The 22,478-nt window shown below is 35.8% G+C and overlaps 1 protein-coding gene across 1 annotated transcript in view; it reads right to left on the bottom strand.

Moving 5' to 3' along the window:
• EPC1 (enhancer of polycomb 1) overlaps positions 1-22,478 on the bottom strand; it is a gene marked incomplete at its 5' end in the record, with an annotated part of 64,517 nt that overhangs the window by 4,151 nt on the left and 37,888 nt on the right. Inside the window, 10 exons of the mRNA XM_085301396.1 lie at positions 5,544-5,627; positions 10,772-11,124; positions 12,166-12,314; positions 12,398-12,487; positions 12,590-12,766; positions 14,505-14,664; positions 16,016-16,164; positions 16,545-16,751; positions 16,837-16,982; positions 18,720-18,879. Coding sequence (XP_085157522.1) covers positions 5,544-5,627; positions 10,772-11,124; positions 12,166-12,314; positions 12,398-12,487; positions 12,590-12,766; positions 14,505-14,664; positions 16,016-16,164; positions 16,545-16,751; positions 16,837-16,982; positions 18,720-18,879 — 1,675 coding nt within the window. The remainder of the gene's footprint in view (positions 1-5,543; positions 5,628-10,771; positions 11,125-12,165; positions 12,315-12,397; positions 12,488-12,589; positions 12,767-14,504; positions 14,665-16,015; positions 16,165-16,544; positions 16,752-16,836; positions 16,983-18,719; positions 18,880-22,478) is intronic.

Genomic DNA, 22,478 nt, shown 5'->3' on the forward strand with positions numbered 1-22,478 from the left:
AAAAAACAAAAAAACCCCCTACATTTCTAAAATAAAAGTCTATGTTGTCAGTTTAAAACTGAACCAAGGATTCTCAGAAACAGTCATACTGACTTGTATAAGAAGCAGCAGGTCAATACAAATGGCTAACCAAAATGAAAAACAGCTTTTGGAAACAGACCAAACACTGCTGAACATGCATTTTCTCAGTAGCATATGGTTTTTCCTGCAACACTGTTTCAAATCCTATTAGGTACAGGAAACCTCTAGCGCTTTGATACCTGAGCACTTAAGTCATATTTTTATTCAGCTGTTACATTCAAATTAAATAAAACTGGACAGCAACTAGGCATACAACACTTGTTTATACTGCCATAAGTAATAAATCAATTTCCTAATGCTCTTATAAGTAAATCTTGTTTCAGCTTTCTGCATTTCTTCAATACATTTTAAAATCATTCCTCCTTTGATAAATGCATATGTGCGTGTGTGTGYGTGTTCGTTCAAGAGGCTGGCAGTGCATTTTCATTTTAATTCTACATCATATAAACAAAAAGTCCCTTAGGAGACTTTTTAAGCCGCCAAACAGAATTTACAGTACAAAAGTTTTTAACTCACACAGACTAGCGTGTGGAGAGCTGAAAAAAGTAGTATAGCAGTAAGGCAGGCAGAACAAATGCAGCTACAGTCTGGTATTGCTATTTATACTGACCAACTAATGCAACTCTATGTTACTGCTAATTTTTCCAAAAATCTCTAAATTTCAGAAACTATATGTTTTAACCCATGTAGTGCTGAAGACATTAAAGGCTCCATGTATTAGATATGACTTAGAAAGATACTTTATTCTACAGCAAAACTCCGTAAATATGTTGCTTAGAAATAAGTTAGTAGAAGTGTAATGCAAAGTGGTAAAAGCACTACACAGACTGACAGATAGAAAAATGAGGCAAAAAAAAAAAGAGATATACTACACCATCACCTTTGAATTAAAAGATTAAGACGACATCCATGGTTATACTCAACCCAATACACAAAAGCAAAATGGGGCAATTTTTTTTTTGAGAAGTCAGTTTCAATTTAAGCCTCAAGTTTTATAGATTTTAGCTATAAAATAGAAATTTAATAAAAGCATATAGGGAATGTAATAAATCAGAAAGTTAAAAATCTTGCATCTTTGCTTTAACTCCAAAAATGCTGGTGAAATGGAGTTTAAAGAGCCAAGCTGCATTTGTTTAGGAACAGCCATTATTGCGACTTTTTTTTTTTTTAAAAGAAAAAAACAGTACCTCCCCAAGTTCTCTTAGAAGTGGTTTAGAAGAATTACAGTAGTTTCAAATTCTGCATCTGTGTATTTCTTCATATGTAATACATGAATCTTACAACTATAAAAATTTCCCAGTAGCATGAGAACAGTTACACAGCTACCAAAGCAGACAAGTGACAAGGTAGCCTCCACTACGAACACTATCTTCATCTGTATTCAAACTGCAAACTCCTTACTTCTGCTCAAATAGCCAAAATCGCTTACAAAACCCAKCTTTGAAATGCAACATAGATACCTATTGATCTGTCACATCAGAAAATATGCAGGAGTACAGCTTTCCAATTTAAGACATTTGTGAACATTTTCTGCTACTTCTGAAGTTAAAGCCAAAAGCCTACCAAGCATTTCAAAATACCGTTTACAAGTCTATCAGATATTTGCTGCTAGACTCTGAATTAAGCTCTTACATCCAAATTAGAAACAAAACACTGCTCCAAAAGTACTGCTACAGGCTACAGCCTCCTAAAATAATCAGACTGATGTTCCTTTTCTATTTCACAGCATATACAGATATGTTCATGCACCAGAATAGGTAAGAGATTTTAATTTCATAAGCTAACTCTTCCTTCTCCAAGATGCACGTAAAGCAGCACTGACTTCACTGAGTAAGTGTTTTAATGGAAACAAACGCAAATGTTACTGACACTACTGACAGCTAATCAAACCAAACTTGATTGTTATTTCTGATGAAGATACGCAAACTGGGACAGGGTACTCTGTCCGCTTCTGTTAAAAGCCATCGTTTATTTTGCTCACTACCATTCTGATCTAACTGCCAGGTCCCTTCACCCCTGGAGTACAGTCTCTCTCAAACTGCATAAATTCAAAAAAGAAAAAAGCTTACTGATAGGCCTAAGTTGTCCTGAAAATTGTTCTTCCTGAAGCAACAGGAGTGTTTATATGTACTTTACATGAGAAAAAAAAAATCCATCTATTTAATCCAACCCTATTTCTTCTTTTTGTTGCATATAACTGAAATAGAAGTGAGCAAGGTTCTCCTGTGAAATCACCCATGTGCTCAGCACAGTGGAATCACTGTACACAGCCCTGCTCTACACCTATAGGCACAACCCTTAACTTTTCAGAGAGCTGCTCTAAGCTCATCTGTCTTCTTAAAAAAACATTTAAATAGAATTCTTTGCAGACTARAAAAAGGTAACTGTTAATGGGTTCATTATATGGAATGCACAGAATATTGTTTCTGCCTGCAAAAGTAGCATACATGTAGTTGTACAGATACCAAACATAGTATCTTAAGAAAAATCAATAAAAAAGAAATCCAATGCCTCTAAGAATCTTCTCTGGAAATTTTATTACCTCTTCTTGTTTTTACTATATAGAAGAGATAAAGGCACAACTGGAAATCTTTCATCTGGATCACAGAAACCTGGTAATGTAAAAGTAGCAAAAATGATTGTCACTTTGTGTCACACACTGTTCTTTTTCTGCCTGGAAAGAAAAAACAAACAAAAAAAAAAAACACTAACAAATAGCAAGCAAGAAGAAAACCCAGACCTTTTCTGTACACTTAAAGCAGTAATCGTATTTGTGGTAACTCAGAACAGTGTTATGATACAGTTACATATTCCTGACATGACTAGAGGCTTTCAAGGCTTTAAAAATATAGTAAATGACAACTGAAAAACCATGATCTCTGAAATTAAGGGCTTCAACTTAATAACAAAACAAAAAACCAAAAACTGCATTAACCCCCAAACCCTACAATAAACCAAGAAAAGGTTTTGGTAAGCACTCCTTACCCTGGATAAGGACAGATTTCTATTGGATTATTCCTGTTTCTCATTCAAAAGTTGAATGTTCTAATAAATACTATATAYAGGGACAAAACATAACATTTAGTGGTTAAAAATGCATAGGATTTTAAAGTACATTATTGCTTGACAATCCCTAGAAAGCAATGCAGTATTTATAGGCTCTGTTTAAACCACATGTCAGGGCCATAGTGTTTAGATTTACATCATGCTTCCATCATATGGTAATAATTATTTATTTAAATAATTATTTAATAAGATTTATTCTGATCTATATTATTCTAATCTATTAATATATTAAGTAATTAATACTACAAAAAGGTAGTAAACTGCACAGCAGCACAACTTYCAGTTTTCTTCACTACACAGTCTAGTGGAAAACAAACAGCAATATCCTACTGTACTGATACAGTATGAATAAGAACATTATCATTTCAGAAAGTCTCAACTGCCTTTCCTAGGCAAAAGATTTTGGGGAAAATGTATTTTAAAAGTATTTTCTAAGACCCTTTTAGTTATTTATGTAGTAAGAGTCAGGTTAGGAAACTGTTAAGAGAACTCTTATTGAGAATAATCCACATCTTGAGATGGTTATCAAAAGACAGGTAGCTTACAGAGAAGCTGGACTATGTGCCTGTTTCTTATTAATGTTTGCAGCACACTGTTTTGAACTGAAACAGTTACAATTCAACATGCTTCTGAACTGTTTCTGGTATCTCTGAGTCAGGTTCTAATAATTCAGTTCAGAAAAGCTTCAGGATTTTGAGTCAGTGCACTGTGTTATCTTCTTTACTCTACAGTTYGGGACAGTGCCCACACCTATTCTGCAGTTGCACTAGTTGCTGATATGCTTCCGTAGTAATCAGAAATAGAGAAACATTATGGCTTACAGACTGCAAAAATTATGGAAAGGTAGGAAGAAAAAGCTCTAGAGATTTATAGCTATGAAGGTAAGGAAAGAAGCATACAGTACTGAGACTGACTGACAGGATAAGTGACTGCTTACAAAATGTTTTAAGCATCTTCTTAATGACAGCCACAGCTAATCTTGTGCAATAATTCAAGTTTAAGAACACACTACACAGCTGGCTCACTATGCATGTTTCCTTCAGTAATTTAAACAACTTTAAGACTGATTTGTAGTTATCCTAAAAATTGCAACATTTTTTCCCCCTCAAATTAAGTCACTAAAATAAAATATTTCAACTGARCTACTCATTTATCTACAAAACTCTGTAGGATGCTGCTATTCAACTGTCCTGTGATCGCGACACTCAAAAAGCACTGTTTTCTGGAGCACAGATCAAGAGTGGTGATGCCAGACTTCTCAAAGATCTGTATTTCTCAGCAGTTTTGTACTGCAATATACGACTACTCTTTCACTGCTAACTAGTTTTATCACAGCATTTCACACGTACTAGCCTTAAGAGACTTCAGCCCATATTTTGTTCCTCTGAAAATTCAAGCCCCTTCCAGAAGAGGCCAGTGAGGGCCAGCTGCAGCAGCTGTGTGAACATGAAACCTCCAAGAATTAGTCCTTGGTAATGGTAAGAATGGTAAGCAGCTACTGATCCTTTCTAACTACCAGTGCAAGTTTTACTGAGACACAACTTGCCCGTTGTTGTTACTCTGGTTCCTCGAGGTGGGAAAGTGCACACTTAGAACTTGACGGCAAGAACCAGCATTCCAAAAACTAGGAAGCATATCTCTGAAAGCAGGCACTGTATGTATAAGCTTGTGGTTCCTCTACTAGCCATCCTCCTGATTTCCTGAGTGGGAGATGTTCACTAGATTCACCACAGGAACTAAGAAAGCTTTACAGAGTAAACACTGTGACCTACACAGGTAAGCATTTTTTGAATAAAATTTGAAAAGCTTAATGCAGTCCAAGAGTCTCAAACAGCCTGATCAAATGTTTCTGCCACTCTCGTTAAATACCTGAAGAATTATTTAGATTAGATTTTAATCAAAGAAATATAACTTTATGCTATGAAGGATGTTGTCTCGTGAGAAGAAACGCTATCTCAACAAAAACACTGAGGCATTAGCAAGTAACAGATGATCTTGGGTTCAGAGATGCTCTCCAAATATGCATCCAGTGTTAACTTGCCCTCATCCTTCTAGCTGGGAATGGCCGTTAAAAAAGCAGTTTTGAACAGGTAACAGGAGAAAGATCGTGTAATTAGAGATTCCTACTGAGGAAAGCCCGTAAGTACWACACTGCTAAACAGAGTGGGAAGAAAAAAGAAGATGCATAAAGTTACAATGCTTTCTTAAAAGAAATACCCAAGCATAGTACAAGAGAACAGCTAGTGGTTGCTAATGCCCAAGTGCATGCAAAACAAATGCACTATTTACAGTGCTAAATCCAGAACATCACAATTTGATCTCTATCTTACGAGAAATGTTATCTGGCTTATGTAACTGTCTGCTTAAAGATTTTCTAATGTAAAGCAAGCTCTCACCAGTGAATTCAGAAGACTGAGGAGAGTTAGAGCCATCAGTGTGTTTTAGTATTTGATGCACCAGGCCCAAAGATGTTTCACTTTCTGAAACGGAGTTCCAAGATTGATTTAATTTGAACATGCCATTATTAGACAATACGTTTCTATGAGAACATGAATCATTAGGTCCTTGTTTATTATTACAAAAGCCTTCTATTTCAGCCCCAAAGACCTTATTATAAAAGGCCTTATCTCAGAACTCTAGGGCCAGAAATTGTAAGATCTATGTAGGTACTCCCTACTTGTTAGTTAAGGAAAAACAGTCAGAATATAATAATTAATGAGGATTTTTGCTGACAACTGAATGAAAAAATATAGATGTGTAACAAGCATTTCTAGCAAATCCATCCACATTCTTAACAAGAATTTCCAGACATACAGCACAGGCCGTCTGGGATGCATACTATTTAGCAGTTACATATGCGACTACCCTTGCACAGACTAAGTAAAGCTTAACAACTTCCAAAGATACAAAGAGTCAAAGGCAATTTAGAGCAAGGCCCTACTCCAATTATTTTGAGGTCAAATAAGAAAATCTAGTGTAAATACAAATTCCCTGCAGAGCCAACTGAATCAGGAAAGTCTCCCAGAAGTGCTCAGATGTTTTAGTAAAGGTTGATTCTTCCTCCAATTACAATTATTTGGGGGAACAAATAACTTCAAAAGCTTCCCCTTTTGAAAATTTCCTCCTTCAGTAAAGTCTAGGGTGGGCTACAAACACCCCCATTATTCCTGAGTTCCCCATAGTTTTGTGTGAGGAAGGGGCCAAGACTGAAGTTTCAGTGATAACAGAAAATGACCATTACAGATGCTATTCTTCAAGACTGGGTATATCCAATGTGAAACAGACATTTGGAAAATTGGAAAAATGAAAGCAGTAAGACAGCTCGTGGTATTTGACTATTATGGATATAAAGGTTAAACAAAGATCTAAACTCAACCAGGGATGGCATGAAAGCAGGGAGGGAAAAAAAAAAAAAAAAAAAAAAAAAAAAAAAAAAAAAAGGTAGGAAGGGAAAAAAAAAAAAAAAAAAAAAAAAGGTAGGACATATCTTTCTACTCTGGTGTGAGACACTGCCAAATAGATTGGGGAACTTCCTTGTGTTTCCTTCCATGAAAGGGAAGTTGAAAGAATGACCTTTTTGTCAAGAAGGCTAGAGGGTGTCAAGTACCCTCAATAATGGAGGGTGTAAAGTACTAAAATACTTCACAATTCTTTCTTTGAGAAGCAGCTGAATTTATCAAGCATATTCCAGTTAGCTGCTAATCTAATCTTGATCATTCACAGACTTTCTTTTCGAAGTGACACAACTTTTGGGGGAAGAGGAAAGCAGAAAAGAACAGAAGAAAACACTGTTGTCTAGTCTTACTGTAGAGCCTAGGAACAAGCAGCTCTACAGCCATTTTCACCAGTGACTGTATCTGGTCTGCCTCCTAAACACAAGGCTGCAACAGAATTATACATGCTATACAGCTTCAAGCGTCTCACAATCTTCTGACTACTAGATACAGCCATCCCTTCCCAAAATATGAATACAAAGTATTTAATAGCAGATTTCCAACAGAAAGCATAGTCATCAGCATTTGACATAGTATGAATATTTCAGCTTGCCTAGCAAAAAAGGTGGAAATGGGTTAATCAATTAATGCAAAAAGGAAGATTAAAGTGCTGGAACACAAATACTTCAATTGAACATTCRTGCCTACTGTATGCTCCAGACTGTTAAGACACATAAGCTGCATCTCTGAAGAACTATCAAGGTTCTGAGACCTGATGAGACCATCAGCAATACAAGCTCCTTTCAAAAAGTAATCTTGTCTTTGTCCAGACCAAATAGCTTCCTTGCTGAACAGCTTCCTTGCTGAACAACACTTACTCTTCCACATCAATCATGCTTTTATACTTCTGCCTGGTTTTTTTAGGACTGTAATGTATGCCATATGCTTGAAGACCTTTGAATTATAACGGGTTTTATGCTTTTTGCAAGAAGGCAAAAGATGCCTCTTTAAAATTTTTCAATGAGATGAACAAGAACCATTCTCTTCAAAAGCATCAAGCTATTTTTCCTCAGATATTAGCGTTCAAGGCATGACAACTCTGATACGTGCCTAAATTCCAGATAACTTGTAATAGAAATTTTCAGACGTCTCTTTTCAACTGTTAAAGATGCAACATCTTCCAGCTGTCTTTTATGCCAAGTAGTTTGAAAGCCAGCATCAGAATACCTTGCATTTCTTCAAGGTTAAGGGCACTTTCAAAGTGATCACCATATGCTTGGCTCTTTGAGAAAAACCTCTCTCCACTCTTCAGGAGGAAAAATCAGTGCTTCCTGTAGCCGGATAACAATGGTATGCCACAGCACAGCTTTCATAACGAKTTCTCTGATTAGTACGAAATCTTGAGATACCACCTCAACTTCTCACCTATGCTGGCTGTGTACAAAAGACTTGAAAAGCAAAGTTTTACACAGTAAGTTTTTACAGATCAGCAGCACTCTATCTGGGACATTCCAGGTAGAAAGATTTAAGGTTTCTGTAAACTACTTTGATACGGAGTCAGACAAAACTTATCCCATGATGATGGGCAAAAGGCATAGTAACATGACCACCTCTGCCAGGCAATACAGACTCAAGAGGAACATATGTCAAAGCTAAGCTATTTGGGTTGACCCCAGCTCACAGTAGTGAAGAAATGATGAAGGGTTTTTTAAAATAGAGACGCACTGATCACTGTTTTATGGCAGCAAGACCAATTGCCAGTTAAAGGTAAAAGGTAAAGAAAAGTGAACCATTAAGAGAAGAGGGGAAAAAAAATAGATCAATCTCAGAGCTTTAAAATTTAAACAAGGAGAAGGGACAAACAGGATTGTGACCYGTTTGAGCATTAGAAAAATTTCAGTACATACGCTGGGTACCCTATGTTCTTTATAGTGTTTGGCACAGAAAGTGAAAAGACATAATGAACAGTTGGAGCCCTGACATGCACCTTTGAATAAGTCAAAGGCACATGTAAGACATGTGTTACTTGTATTTGTAATTTGTGTAGATATTCAGGACTTTAAAAAGGAGAGCAGCAGAAAACAGAATAGCACTAAGATGAACTATATAATATACTCTTTTCAAACATCTAACCCTCAAAGCATGATCACCTTTATACCACATATAAACAAAATCTCAAACACCTAACTACAGGAATCCTTAAGATTATTCATGAGTATAATCCATCTGGTTATATTAACAACAAACCACTATCCAAAGGTTGTGGTAATTGAAGTACATGTAAGAATCCAGACATAATTATTCTTTTTATGGTGTATACTGTTTCCATATCAAATACTAATAAAATATGAATCTAAACATCACAACTTTGTAAATACTGAGCATTTACTTAAATCTTTTACACAGATGAGGTAAACCACCTGTATAAAATTCCAACTATGAATGAATGAGCAAAACCACTAAGCACATACACACATATCTATCTATATATAGATAGGCACAAAAACACTTTCCAAGTTTCAAAATACACCCAACACAATTAAAACACCTCACATAGAACTCATCACTATAAATAAGAATTCCATTAATTTATTTAGCCCCAATTATGAATTATCTTTACAATTTAAGGAAAAAAGGGGTTTTCTTTATGCATGCCTGTATACATATATACACCCACGGATATATGCCTTGAACTCAATTTTTAAAGTTTGTGATTTTTCAAACATAGTGCATTATCTGTAAGTACTTTATATTGTATTTATAATCTATTCATCACACAAAATTATGTTTTTATATTGGTAACYTAGCTAGTACAATTTTAGCACAGTTCAGCTTCTGACATGATATTCTCGTTCAGTACTGGACTTGGTTTACTAGCTTGAAACATTACTTGGGGAGGAGAAGTCACATTTAGATCAGAAACCATAAACTTTAGCCCTAAAACATTTCCTGGCAAGAAGAGGTTTAGAAGTAAAAAGAAGTGGTGAGGGGAAGGCGACACACAGACATACTCTAGGACAGCAGAGAAAAGCAGCACAAAATGAATGAATAGAACAAAGCTGCCGTGTAAGTCTAAAAATGCAAGGAATAATAATTTTCAAAAAACGTAGGAGAAGCAGGGAAGTGGAGACAAGGTAGTGTACAAAATGTATCTGAAAACCAGGAAGATGAAAGACATCAGATACCAGGAAAGGACTCCTGGTTTGATCAAACTAGAATACCCCACATTTGGGGAGCTATGAGGTATACATCTCTCTCCCTCCTCTACCCCCAAATWCTCCAGCTTATAAAATATTTTCTGCCAAAGTCGTAATTCAATATGGTAGGGAAAACATGATTCTCAGTCCTTAAAAAAAATGGTAGAAATCTTTAAAAGTAATATTTTTACACTAAGATGCCATTTAATGTATTGACTGACCAAAACTGACTGACCAAAATTCAAGAACTGTGTATGTTATACTTTAACCATGAAATTATCGGTCTGCCACTATGGAGAAGATAATATTAAGAGAGGTGCTGTCCCACAGTATTGCAATGCAAAACCAATTCCACATTAAGTTTTCTTAAGAGTTAGGTCCTCAAATCAGTAATTTAGGTTCTACAGCATGTAATCTGCCATTAGTTGACACAGAAGTGATTTGTCTGGGAGCTTTGCCAGGCACAAGTAGATACACATAGCGCTTGCAGCAAATACCTAGGTTAGGTATTTTTTTGAATGAAAAAGTGACACTAATTTCTAAAACTCAAGGGTGAGAGCTCACGAGCATGCTGAAATCTATGGATACGTTTTAGTTGAACATTCTCCCCCACTATCACCATGTACTACAAAAAAAACCAATCAAACAAAAAAGATTAGAAGAAAATCTGGAACTTAATGTTTTTTCAATGTTTCTGCCAACATACTTTTAATTTTAAAAATTTAGATCTTCAGAGTTAGTTTTGTACAGAATTTAAGTTATTTTCTAAATCATATTTCTAAAACCAGAATTGAACACAGAGGTAGCATTTGCAGAAGTCTGAGATACAGTATGCTACTGCCAGCACTACGTAAGAATAAGCATTCAATGAAGCAAATTAAAGGAGAGCAAGGAGAAGATGGACTGCTATCAGAGCAGACCACGAAGTATGAATGACCTTTTTCTGAGCCAAGTTTAAAATTTCTAGAAGCAAGTTTGTCAAAATAAACATACCAAAATGTGCTGAACCACTGCTACTTTTACTTTGTATAGAGGTACTGCATGTCTGGGTCCCAGGTTGTGCTGTGCCTGTTCGATTTATACCCCTGTATAATTTCCTACAGGAGAGTTCATCATTGTCACTGTCATGTAGGGATGGTGTCCGAGGCCTAAAATGCCGCCATCTACATGATTTGATATTGACTAGTATCTGACTGAGGTCTTTCGAGAAAGATTTGTCCGAGGTATTTGTTTCTGAGGTATTGGCAAATTGACTGATTGAAGAGTGTTGTGATGAGGAAAGCATTTCAAAATCCAGCTGACGAAAGGTACTATCATAGTCCGAATGTGCTCTGTCTAGTAGCACCCTAAAAACAGGAAAAAAAAATGCAGAATTAGGCACTGGCCAGAAAAGTCCCAAGATCATCACTGGTTTCTCACCTGGGCTCAGAGAAGTCACAGGAAAATAACCAGAGGCTACACAGAACTGTTCTAGAACAAGCAATAAAATGGAAAACACGAACAAAAAATGGACAATAGAACTGCTTAAGTAACTAAAAAGCAATCAAAATGCCCTCCTAAAGCAAATTCAGTCCAAATGCCTTACTCCCATACACAGTGAATACATCTACGTTCGCCGCTCCAAAAGCTGTCAAAATTATCTTCCAAACCCCCTCGCAAAATGCCAGAGCCCTCAGCTCCCATTCCAATTTTGCTAATATTCCAGTCTGACCTGCTAACATGCTAATAGGTTTTAAGTGTTCATCCGAAAGCCAAATCACATTCTTTCACTTAATAAATTTCTTCTTTAGTTATAACTTTTTAGGACATTCAGACTAAAAGACATGTCAAAACACTTCAGAAATAACATTTATACATTAAATAATTCAGAAATACTTTTTCGATTAARAAATTTAAAAGCAAGCATATGAAGTAACAGTCCTAAATGCTTTCATTTGGGGGGAAACATCCAAAACTTAGCAATTACTGTCACTTAATAGGTTTTCCTCCCACCAATTTTTCTTTTCTAACATTAGGAAATCACAGTAGGCCTCCAGATATGGCCATTTTAAAAAATTATGATTGAAGACAACTGTGCAAATCTTCATTTACAGATCATTTACATCACATCATTTAACATCATTTACAAATTTAACATAGATGTGCTTTCACCTCAGAACTTGGGACTACCAACAAAAAAAAAAGTAGTCTAGAAACATTAAAGCAAGCAGTATTATACTGCTTCCACTACAGCAAAATAAAAATGAAGGCACTAATCATCAGCTTAGAAAACAGTATCCAAATATTTAAAAAGTCAACTTCTGTGATGGCTCTGTTTTTGAGTTTTAAACTTTATTTCTTGAGAGGCATCTTATACACAACATTTCTGCAAGTGAGGGAGCGCTTACCTTCCACCGCGACCGACCCGTCTTCGTGCAAACCCAATACACCTCTGGGGTACAGTGAGGGTGGTTAAGCAGTATCTATAGCGCACGTCTCCTAGTCTTCCCTCTTTAGGGCTACTCCACGGCCAGGTGCCAGGTTGGTCTAAGTGAGGCTTAAAATAGTTTTAAACAATTAAACACAGTTTTTTCCTACAACAACGCCCTATCTTATGACATATGAGGAAATTTTACTTACAGCATAGTATTGACAGCCTGCTTTCCTACGGAAGGCGAAAGGACCATCAGGATCATTTTCTTCCTCAGCCTCAGAAGAACCAGACAAAGCCTTTAAAATTGAAAGGGGTGACAAGGGTGGGGGAGAGCTCGTAAATTCAGTTTTCAATCCCATTCTTACCCCCAAATCAGAATAAAACTCTGGAGGTCCTACCTGGGAGAGAGGTTCTTCGTCTGAGCTAGGAAAATCATACTGATTCAAATCTTTAGCATTAAAGACTGGCAGTGCAGCAGGACTCGCCTGTTGAGGAGTAGCAGCAGCAGACGAAGGTAAGACTTTTGGCTTCTTCTCATACTTTCTTTTAGGTCGAATAACATCAGGTTTATCTTGCTGCAATTAAAGAAAAAAAGCTTAAAATTAGCACATAAGCAAGTTAGATTAAAGCAAGAGTTTTCTAGAACACTTGTGTAAGCAAGCTCCATCTTTCTACCATCTTCAAATACAAGCAACTGCCTCATCAGAGTTTGTATTTCATTGTCCAGTAACTGAAGTGTTTAAAAAGATATGGAGGAAATCAAGTCCTGCTTGCTCCATGACTACACCAGATAAAATATGACTATGGAGAACGGGACTAAACATATCCGAAGTTCGCCACAATGCATCATTTTTATTTTCTATCACTTAAAGTTAGTAATTGCCTGACAATGAGTAAGTACCTATTAAGTACCAAATAATGTTCGAAAGGTTWAAAAAAAAAAAAAAAAAGACTTCTTAAAGACACCTAGAACCTCAAAGAAACACTTTCAAAAGTTAAAAACATTTTGCCATATCAAATGATTTTCAGCTGAGGTGGATTTTTTCCAAGTTTCAAAGGAATAGATTTCTTTCAAACTCTGCAGAGACACTGTATCTGAAACCAAAATATTGACAATGTTGTTGAGACCTATTAATTAGGCAAAGAAAAAAAAATCTGCAAAAGTGACCCAGTCATCAATATACTAGTATACTCCAGCAAGTTCAATTATAATGCCCTTCTATCAACAGAAGTATTAACTGATTTAAGTTACCTCGTGAGATCCAGATCAGCCTTCAGGCATTATTCAAATACAAGAAGCCTTTACTTTAAGGCAGATTGTACTTCAGCATTTTTCCTGTGCTACCTGTCGTATATAATGTGTTACCAGATAGTTGTTAAACTGTTGGCACACTAGTCATGCTTTATATGACACAAAAATTAAAGCCAATGTGGAAAAACAAAATATACTGTCAGGTATAAGTCAGGTCAGCTGATTTGATTCTTCGCTTGAATACAAAAACAGTTTTAATTAGCAAAGATATACAGTATGCTAGGGATATCAGTGGGTCTTTACAACATCACCATCACCACAAAACAAAACATAAGATATTTTAATTTTGGTAGATTTAATTTAGAACCAAAAATAGAAGKAAAAATTTAACTGACGACTATCTTTGTCCAGTATCTCAGTAACAGATCTTTTTTTTTTTTTTTAGGATTTCTGAACTTTACGGACTATATTAGACAAAAATGCAGGTAAAAATGCTGACATTCCCCTTGCGTAAAAATTTACTATAACTGCATGTGCATTTGTCTGTAGTTGACCTTTACTTCATTTCCATCTTAGAGATATACAGTAGTTTATAGGTTATCATCAGTCTTTTTCCATATACTGTAAAATACTTATAATACTAAAATTATTATTATTTTTTTTTAAACACAACACTTATTTTAGGTTTAGTTTTGGGACACAGGAAAAATACTTCTGTGGAAAATAAAGATCTAAATCATTTTGAACCAAGTGCTGGTTGTTGTACTAATGTTATTCCTCCAACAGTTTAGAGGCCATGACATTCTTAGGCGACATGTTCCAGACTTGGACTGAAAAGTACGTTTTACTCCATTCTGCATGCAACTTAAAGCCAACAGAACACAGTATTTTACTCCAATTGCAGCCTTGCTAGTCTATTTCCATTTGCAGAATCTATTCCTCCCACTCCAGTGAATCAAAAACATTTTCCGTACTATCATATTCTACAGCCTCAGCATCTTGCATACCTAAGAGCATGAATGGTAAGTTGGCTATTGATATCCAGAAATACTATTACTCACTTTGTTAACTTTAAATTCTTTCAGTTCCATAGTTTCTTGATGTTTAAAAGGATTGTTGTTAGTCACAGGAAYGATGGGAATAGCATAGGTAGGTTTAATTGGTTGCCGCTGTGCCATGACCTCAGACATGATCTCTCCACTGTAGTCACCCAAGTTATACCTGAAATGAGGATTTTTTTCTTACTTGTTAGAATGTTTACAAGTTTGGTAAAAATTGGACAATACACAAAGTTAAACATAGACTAATATTTGTAATCTGAGATAAAAACAGCCCATGATGATAAGCAGTACAGAAAATATTGTTCCAGAAAAGGGGACTAATAAAATAGGAAATTCACTACAATAACTGATGATGACCAATAACTAAAGAATAACGACCTGTAAAAACATTTTCTATATCTACTTCCTACCCTGCATTATTATCCTGCTGAAACTAGAAGGAAAAACAAGGTAGGTTTTTTCCCCTCCCTCACTTAGGGCACTAGTTAAAACACACACATGACCTGAGGCTACAGTGCCTTATTCACAAAGTCTCCATCTTTTGTATTACAAAATATTACAGGACCTGCAAAACCAATAAAACGTATCATATCTGGAGTCCTAYGTGAACTTTCTGAACTTTAAGAAGGACTGAGCTCATGCTACAGTTTTCCATTATGAAGGGGCACTTCAGCGTTCCCTACGAACAGTAGTACACTCTTATGAAAAAGCTGCTGGAAGAGCTTTGAGATCTCTCCCACTCTAGTTCTACTGAAAATGGTCACTGCTTGGAAAAAAATACTACACATCTGCATCTAGCAGAAAGATGGCAGACTGACATGCAACTTGTCTCCCTAGGAAACCAGACTAGACTATTAAAAACTTAGTTTTACACCTTTAGACAAAAAACATTTATTTTCAAGCATGAAAGCTTAAGCTAAAGAAGTTTAGTCAGATCCAAAATATGAATGGCTAAAACGTAATTTCACATTGAAACATGATTCTCTGTCGACTAGGAAAGGGCCAATCGATAAACTACAGCATTCGGTCTTTCATGCAGCTGCCAAATAGAACGTTGAAAGAAGCATTACTATGAATAAGGATGACCGACAGAGCAGCATGCTATATTGTAAGAAATACTTTTTATTTATTTGGCTCAGGAGAATCTCTTACCAAATGCTGCTAAAACAGGAGAGATAATGAAGAAAAGGAGGAGCAATAACACTTGGAAACTGCCTTAAATAGCTGAGATTTCCTTAATTTAAGTACTTAAGAAGTTTAATTTCAAAACTTAATTTCCTTGTGTACACATATACATGTAACAAAATCTAACACGGATCAGGGTAAATAGACACTTCCCTGTGAAGTGATTTCTAAACGTTTTATTTCGCTCTTTAAAACCATGTATGAAAATACGCTATAATTTGAGCATGAAAAAGTCTAAAATGCTTATTTTAAAATCTCTCATGGCAGGAATTAGAATACAAAGTATTTTCCAAAACTTTCTGCAACAATATTTCAATAAACATTACCTCTTTTCCATAATTTCCAGTGTTAAATGCAGCAACTCCCTCTTGCTTTTTTCTCTTCTCTTTATCATCTCCAGGATGGTTACTGCACGACTCAGATCTCGACGCAGCTTAAGCATCTTCTCATAAGAGGCTTCATCATTTTTTCGATTCTGCAGATACATTAAGTATACATTTTGCCACATCACTTAAATTATTTAATAATCTAAATTAAAATTTAAACACTTATTAAAGAACATTCTGAAAGTTGATATCAAAGAGTGTGCATGTAGCAATCAGCTACAGCTTATTGCCACTGCATGTGGGTTTAATAAAAATCAAAGACACATCCAAACCAGAACACTAAAACTGTCATTCAATAGCTGGCTTAAAGTGGTTTCCCTTTATGYTTTTGCCCTTAAAAATTACAAGGAAAAGTAACAACTTACAGGTTTATTTCATACTACATAGGAAGATTGTTTCTTTATACGAGCTACTATTTGGGAATGGGAAGAAAGAAGAAAAGAGAAGAGGAACGTATGAATCTACTTACTTTTCGTGTCTGCATCTTTTCTGTTCGTCTCCTAAAAGCAACATAAGGATCATTTGTGCTGGAACCATCTCGCTTCTCTTGCTTCACTGCTGGAATAAGAGAGGGACCTCGACAGTTTTTCCTCTTTTTAATCCAGTACTCATATACTTCTCTGATCAATTCATCATCTTCCTTTAGCAACAGCTTGGCCTCTTGCAGGCTGACTGGCTAAATGTAAAGAACAGTGTGTCACTTTCACATGACAAAGTATCTAGTACATATTTTGAAGGTTTCATCTGAAATAAGGTTGTACCTGCTGACCACTGCCCTTCTCTAGTCGGTCTATCATCTCCTCAAATTGCAAAGGAGAGATGTCCATTCTTTTCTTCAACTTATTCACAAAGACTTCATCTTCTGAATCCAAGTCATAATCAGGCTGCTCAGCATCCAAACTAAAAGCTGAATGATAAGAGGGAAAGTTAAGGTTATAAATTTTCTATAGAAATGTTTTGTTATAATAGCAGTGTCTGGAATACTGGCAAGATTCTTACTGTTTGCAGACCAGAACAAAACGATTTGTTTGCATACTGTAGTAATCCGACTTAAGAGATTACATCTAGTTTCTTTAAAAAAGTTACACTGTTAAAACTGATACCTATTTGACTATGCTTTTGCTAACCAATGGAAATTTATTAATACCCAAGCCATCCAGCAGCTTTCAACCTCAGTGTTTTCAGCAAGATTTGGATTTGTTAGCTTGGTCTAGCTTTTCAATGCTCTTTAGCACTATGTCATTCTGTGTAGTGCATTGTCAACTTCAGAAGCTATGACTTCAGCTCAAATGTGCTTTAAAGAGACTTCTACAAAAGTATTTGCAGAGTTCGTGCGCGAAGTCACTGCAACAGTCTCAAACTTCCATGACCTAAATGAGTCAGACTAAACTTGTCCAGCACAATCTACCCTATGTAGCAGGATATATTCAAATACAAGTAATGATTTTGCAGAACAAAAACTTCTTTTCAGTCTTCCACAATATTCTATGGAAATGCAGACATTTTAAAATTCAAGGCAAGATCTCCCTAGTTCTCATGCCAAAGGCAAGTTGTTTTAGTTCCTAAATTAGATTAATTTCTTTGAGTATACATTTGGGAACACATTGTGAAAAGCATTACCTGCCCCACCTCATTAAGACGACTTTTAATATCTGAAAACATTAGTTTACTTCAGTTGTTTTCACTTTTAAATAAAAGCGCACTCAAGACAAAGTTAAATAAATAGGCAGAATACAATACAGCTGAAGATCACCATTTTGGCTGTTACACTATCAGACAAAGAATGAAAAAAAAAAGAAAAAAAAGTATCTTAATATCAGGATGGAAGACACCCTAAGCAAATAGAGATTAATACTAGAACACAGCACCATGCTCTAATACTTGAGCTCATCACTGGAACTTGGACTAATTTAGAAGCCTAGCACTTAGCCAAAGTTAACTAGGAATGAAATCTATTTACACAGCACAGATGCTACATTTTCTATTCTGCTAATTAAACCATGCAGCAGAATAAATTTCTGCAATGTTTTCAGAAGTTATCACTAGTAATGCAATGGTCACAGCAAAGTCCACATCCAAACAGAATAGTTGCCATATTCTAGTAATAACAAAAATCCAACACATTCAGAAGTCGTTAGTAATAACAAAATATACCTGCTCTCAGATGTGGAATGTTTCATCCAGGTGTAGGCAAATACTACTACTCCCATTTCTACTTGGCTTCCCAATCCACTCCACTGTCATGATATTCTGGTTAAACTTTGGGGCAAAGGTACTCTGCTTCTCAACCATGTGTTACATATTCTCCCCCTTAAAGCATGTTTGTTTCTGTCTGTTATTGTTAGTGAACCTAAATTTCCCTGCAAGTTGTAACTAGTGAATTTTTATAAAGAACAGAAACAGGCCTCTGCTAAAATTCAAGAATAATACACAGATCTTATTCAAGAAGAGTATCTATCTACTTCCTGATTAAGAATTAAATAGAGCTCTTCAGCAGAAGTATGCACTCCTCTACATGTTGCAGAAAATTAATTCTCAGAAAGCAGTCTTGAGTAAGTTCAAAAGACATTTAAGAGGAATCTCTTGAGCTTTTGGCCAAGTAAATTCTTAGTGCAGACTTCAGTGAGTAATTTGTTATACTTACGCTGTATGTGAATCAGCTGCTTTGGCATTTTGAATTCTCCGGGATATATAGATTCATAGTAAGCAATATTACTTTCTGCTTCTGGGACTGGTATAACCATGTTATCCCTCTTCTCTCCATATACTTGTTGTGCTGAGATAGCCCGCTGGAGATGATGTTCCTATTAAAAAAAAAWATATATCTAGGTGAAAATCTGAAAAAAATATTTTTTCAGAGCTCATACTTTTAAAAGCAGATTTCTTTGCAAATGTGTACATTCGAAAACCCAAAGACTAGACATGAGAAATCAACACTGCATACTCTCACTCTTTCCTGTTCCTCCACTTCAAATGCCACCCACCAAGTGGTAGGCTTTTCCAGTAGGTGGCGAGCTCCCTCTTACACAAACACATACAATACAGTTCTCTAAAATCAGCTGCATGTTCTAGGCACACCAACCTACACGAATCCATCATTATACATCTCAGAAGAGTCACTTAAAATTCATTAGACAGGTAGATTATAGCAAGTAGCTACAGACAGAGGTTGACTTTGTTTTTCTTCTGGACTTGCTTATTGACAATGATACCAGAAAAACAGAAAGGGCTTGCCATGATTTCCTGTTAAAAACAGAAATAACTTTTTTTACCCACACAAAAATGCTATTTCTAAAAGACATTCTTGTATTAAAATGTTTTCCATCTTTCTCTTCTCCCAACCCATCAAAATAAAGGTGAATATTAACTATAATCCATGAAAGTAAGAATAATCAACTTCTGGAAATCTGTAACCATTTCTCAAGTTTGCAAGTAAGTTCAAGTAACACAGAAAATTATTTTGGATTCTAGTAAATTTTCTAATGCCATTACTCAATTCTTCCTGTGACAATAACACTAACCACTATCAGAAGAGTAGATAAATACTTAAGAACAAAATGATGCATAAGTTTTATATAAATCATTTACTGACAGTGCAACATGTGTTTTTTTTTTTTTTTCCTTCCCTCTTAGAAGCAAAGCCAATTTACTAAGCTTCTACCCTCAGGTGTTCACTCCCAGCATTACACCATGGCAATACAGCAGAATGCTGAAACCAAATTATTTGAAACAGTAACTGCAATAGTAAGGAGGGAATGACCAGTTTTAACAATGGAGTAAACATAAGATTACACACTTAGTTGCAGACTGATAATTTTATCTGTTTGATTCCAAATTTATTCCTCTTCAGTACAATAAAGACAATTAACACCTTCCAATTAATATGGGGAGTGGGAGGAGAAAGAAAGAAAAAGCTCCATTCTAAACTGCGGAGTGCAGCCTCAGACTATAAAACCTGCTCCAAGGTAAACTGAATACATTGCTTTGCAAAAAAGAGATAAATGGTGAGGCTTATCACAGATTCKTAAGTAAATTTCAATGGATTTATTTGGATCCTCTAGCATTTGGTAAACAGATACATATGTCACCTAGGAGAGACAACATCTAAAATAGTCTTTTGGGTACAATAAGTTTATTTTATACTTGTTTTTGAACCACTGTTGCTGGATACTCCAATTTGTGTAAATGGCAATAATTCTTCAGGATTTTGTCCCAACAGCTAGTCATTGTTGCAGAAGAGGGAATTAAACTTTTTTTTTTCTATATAATGAAGTAGGATAAATGTTATGTCAGATGCCTGGTGTTAGCCAACAGGTCTTGCCTGTAGCAGCAAAGGCATGCTGTTYTTATAATCACATGAAGAATTCCTGGAACATTTACCACAACTCATATGTTTTTATGCAAAAACACACTGTTTCAGGGAAAAGGAGGTCAGACACTAAAATAAGACTTTGATTTCTCTGGTCCATCTCTGATGCTCTGATTGGCATTGTTAAAGTCAGTACAAATAGCCTATCCTAATACCGTGACAGGTTCAGTAAGAAGACATCTGAACAAGACTCTTAAAGTAATCAAAGCATAAACCATAATTTTGCCAGACTTTATTCCAATCACAAAAAAAAGCCCAGTACTTGAAGAGAAAATGACTGAGTATACTCAGAAATTCTGAAAGCAACTGGGTACAAGTTCCTTCACTGAAATGGGTAAACTGATCCACTGTTCATGTCTGCTTCAATCCATCATAATAGATGTTCTTGTAAATAACCAAAAATAAGCAGACAAAGCAATCTCTCCCTACCCCCAAGTTCTAATTTATTCGGAGGCAGATTACTAACATCAACTTAGTAGTGCTCTTAACTCCAGCATCTCAGTCAGCAGCCCAGCACATCATCTCTTCTGATTATACAGACTGTAATCAGGTGTGACTGGTAACTCTGGAAGTACTTATCTTTAACATGAAAATATTGTTAAAYATCTACAGCTAATTAACCTACTAGAGCTTCCAGTTTCTATTCTGTACTCTGCCGCATCTGCGCAGCTGACTACTCCCACTCAAATGTAACCCTCCATTTAACTGAAATTGTAGCCTTTCATTTTAAAATGTACTGTTTTCCTCAGTCTGTCAAGATGATTTTGAATTCTAAATCTTAACCAAACATGCTGGCTGCTCTTGACGTTATCTTCAGATTCAATATACAGAAGCTGTAATGCAAGTCACTATTAAAAATAGCAATAAGCATTTAAAACAGATCTTCGCAGAAATTCAACACATCGTTTTACTTTGACCATTAACCCATTTCCAGGTACACCTTTCCAACCAAATGTACTTATGCAATAGTTTCTGTAATGCTGTTTGTTAACTGCATAACACAGAGCACTATCAAAAAACTTTTTTAAAGTCCAGATGCAACTATCCACTAAGTCCTTTGTTCTGCCAAAGAAAGAAGTTTAACTGGATTAACAGGGTTTGTTCTTGAAAAACTCAAATTACTATTATTTTTTGTAGAGATTAATATCTTTCAGATGATCACTGGGGCCAAGCAACTTAATTATTTGTATTTTTCCAGGAATTACAATAAGTCAGCTTGCAGTTCTCTAGCTCCCACTTTCCAATAGTTTTTAAAGAATAGATGCATCTCCTTCCCTCCCCCTTTGAAATGTCATCTGTCCTTTAGAAGTTCTCAAAAAGCTGTGAGGTTGCTTTAGACTTTTTCTTTAAATTCCTTAGCATGAATTTTAGGTGGCTTAGTCAAGCTCAAAGGCTCTAGCTGTGATGTTAGAAGGAAACTCATTTAACAACTAGCTGCTACTGCAAGGTGCAGTCTTGTGCCTCCTGCTGCCATTTTTCATACTGCTACTGCATTCTGCCAGATCAATCCTATGACAACAGGTTAGGGAACCAGATCTACAGTAAACTGACTCTCTCCTATGCTTCTAGTGGAAGCGTTGAGTCTTCTGCCAAATTAGCTCCCTGAACAGCCTTAATTGGGGAGGAGGGGGAGAGGATGATCTCTTTTTGCAGCAGCTGGCCATTAACTGGCTTAGCTCTATCATTAAACTACAGCTGAAACTTCTGCTAGTAGTGTATATATACACAATAGGGTTTTTCTTTAATGACTAACAAGGGCAAAAGAACACAAGAACTTAGAGAAAGCTAYGGCAGATATATATTCTGCTTGATCCTGAAACGTTTGAAATGTTTACTATGGTCTTCACCTTACCGTAAGTATTGACAGAACATTCTCTTATTTTGTGTATTCACTGCTAGATGTCTCACCTTGTACATCAATTTTTCTAAGGTAAACTTTCCATGTAAGAATTATTTGTTCATACTCACTAGTTTCTACTTTGCATACGCTCACATTTTTATGTTAAGTAATGTTTGTTATTTAACTTACATTGG

This window comes from Rhea americana, unplaced genomic scaffold (assembly GCF_003343005.1).
Source record: "Rhea americana isolate MKP2758 unplaced genomic scaffold, rheAme1 scaffold_176, whole genome shotgun sequence".
In the NCBI taxonomy this organism is placed as follows: Eukaryota; Metazoa; Chordata; class Aves; order Rheiformes; family Rheidae; genus Rhea; species Rhea americana.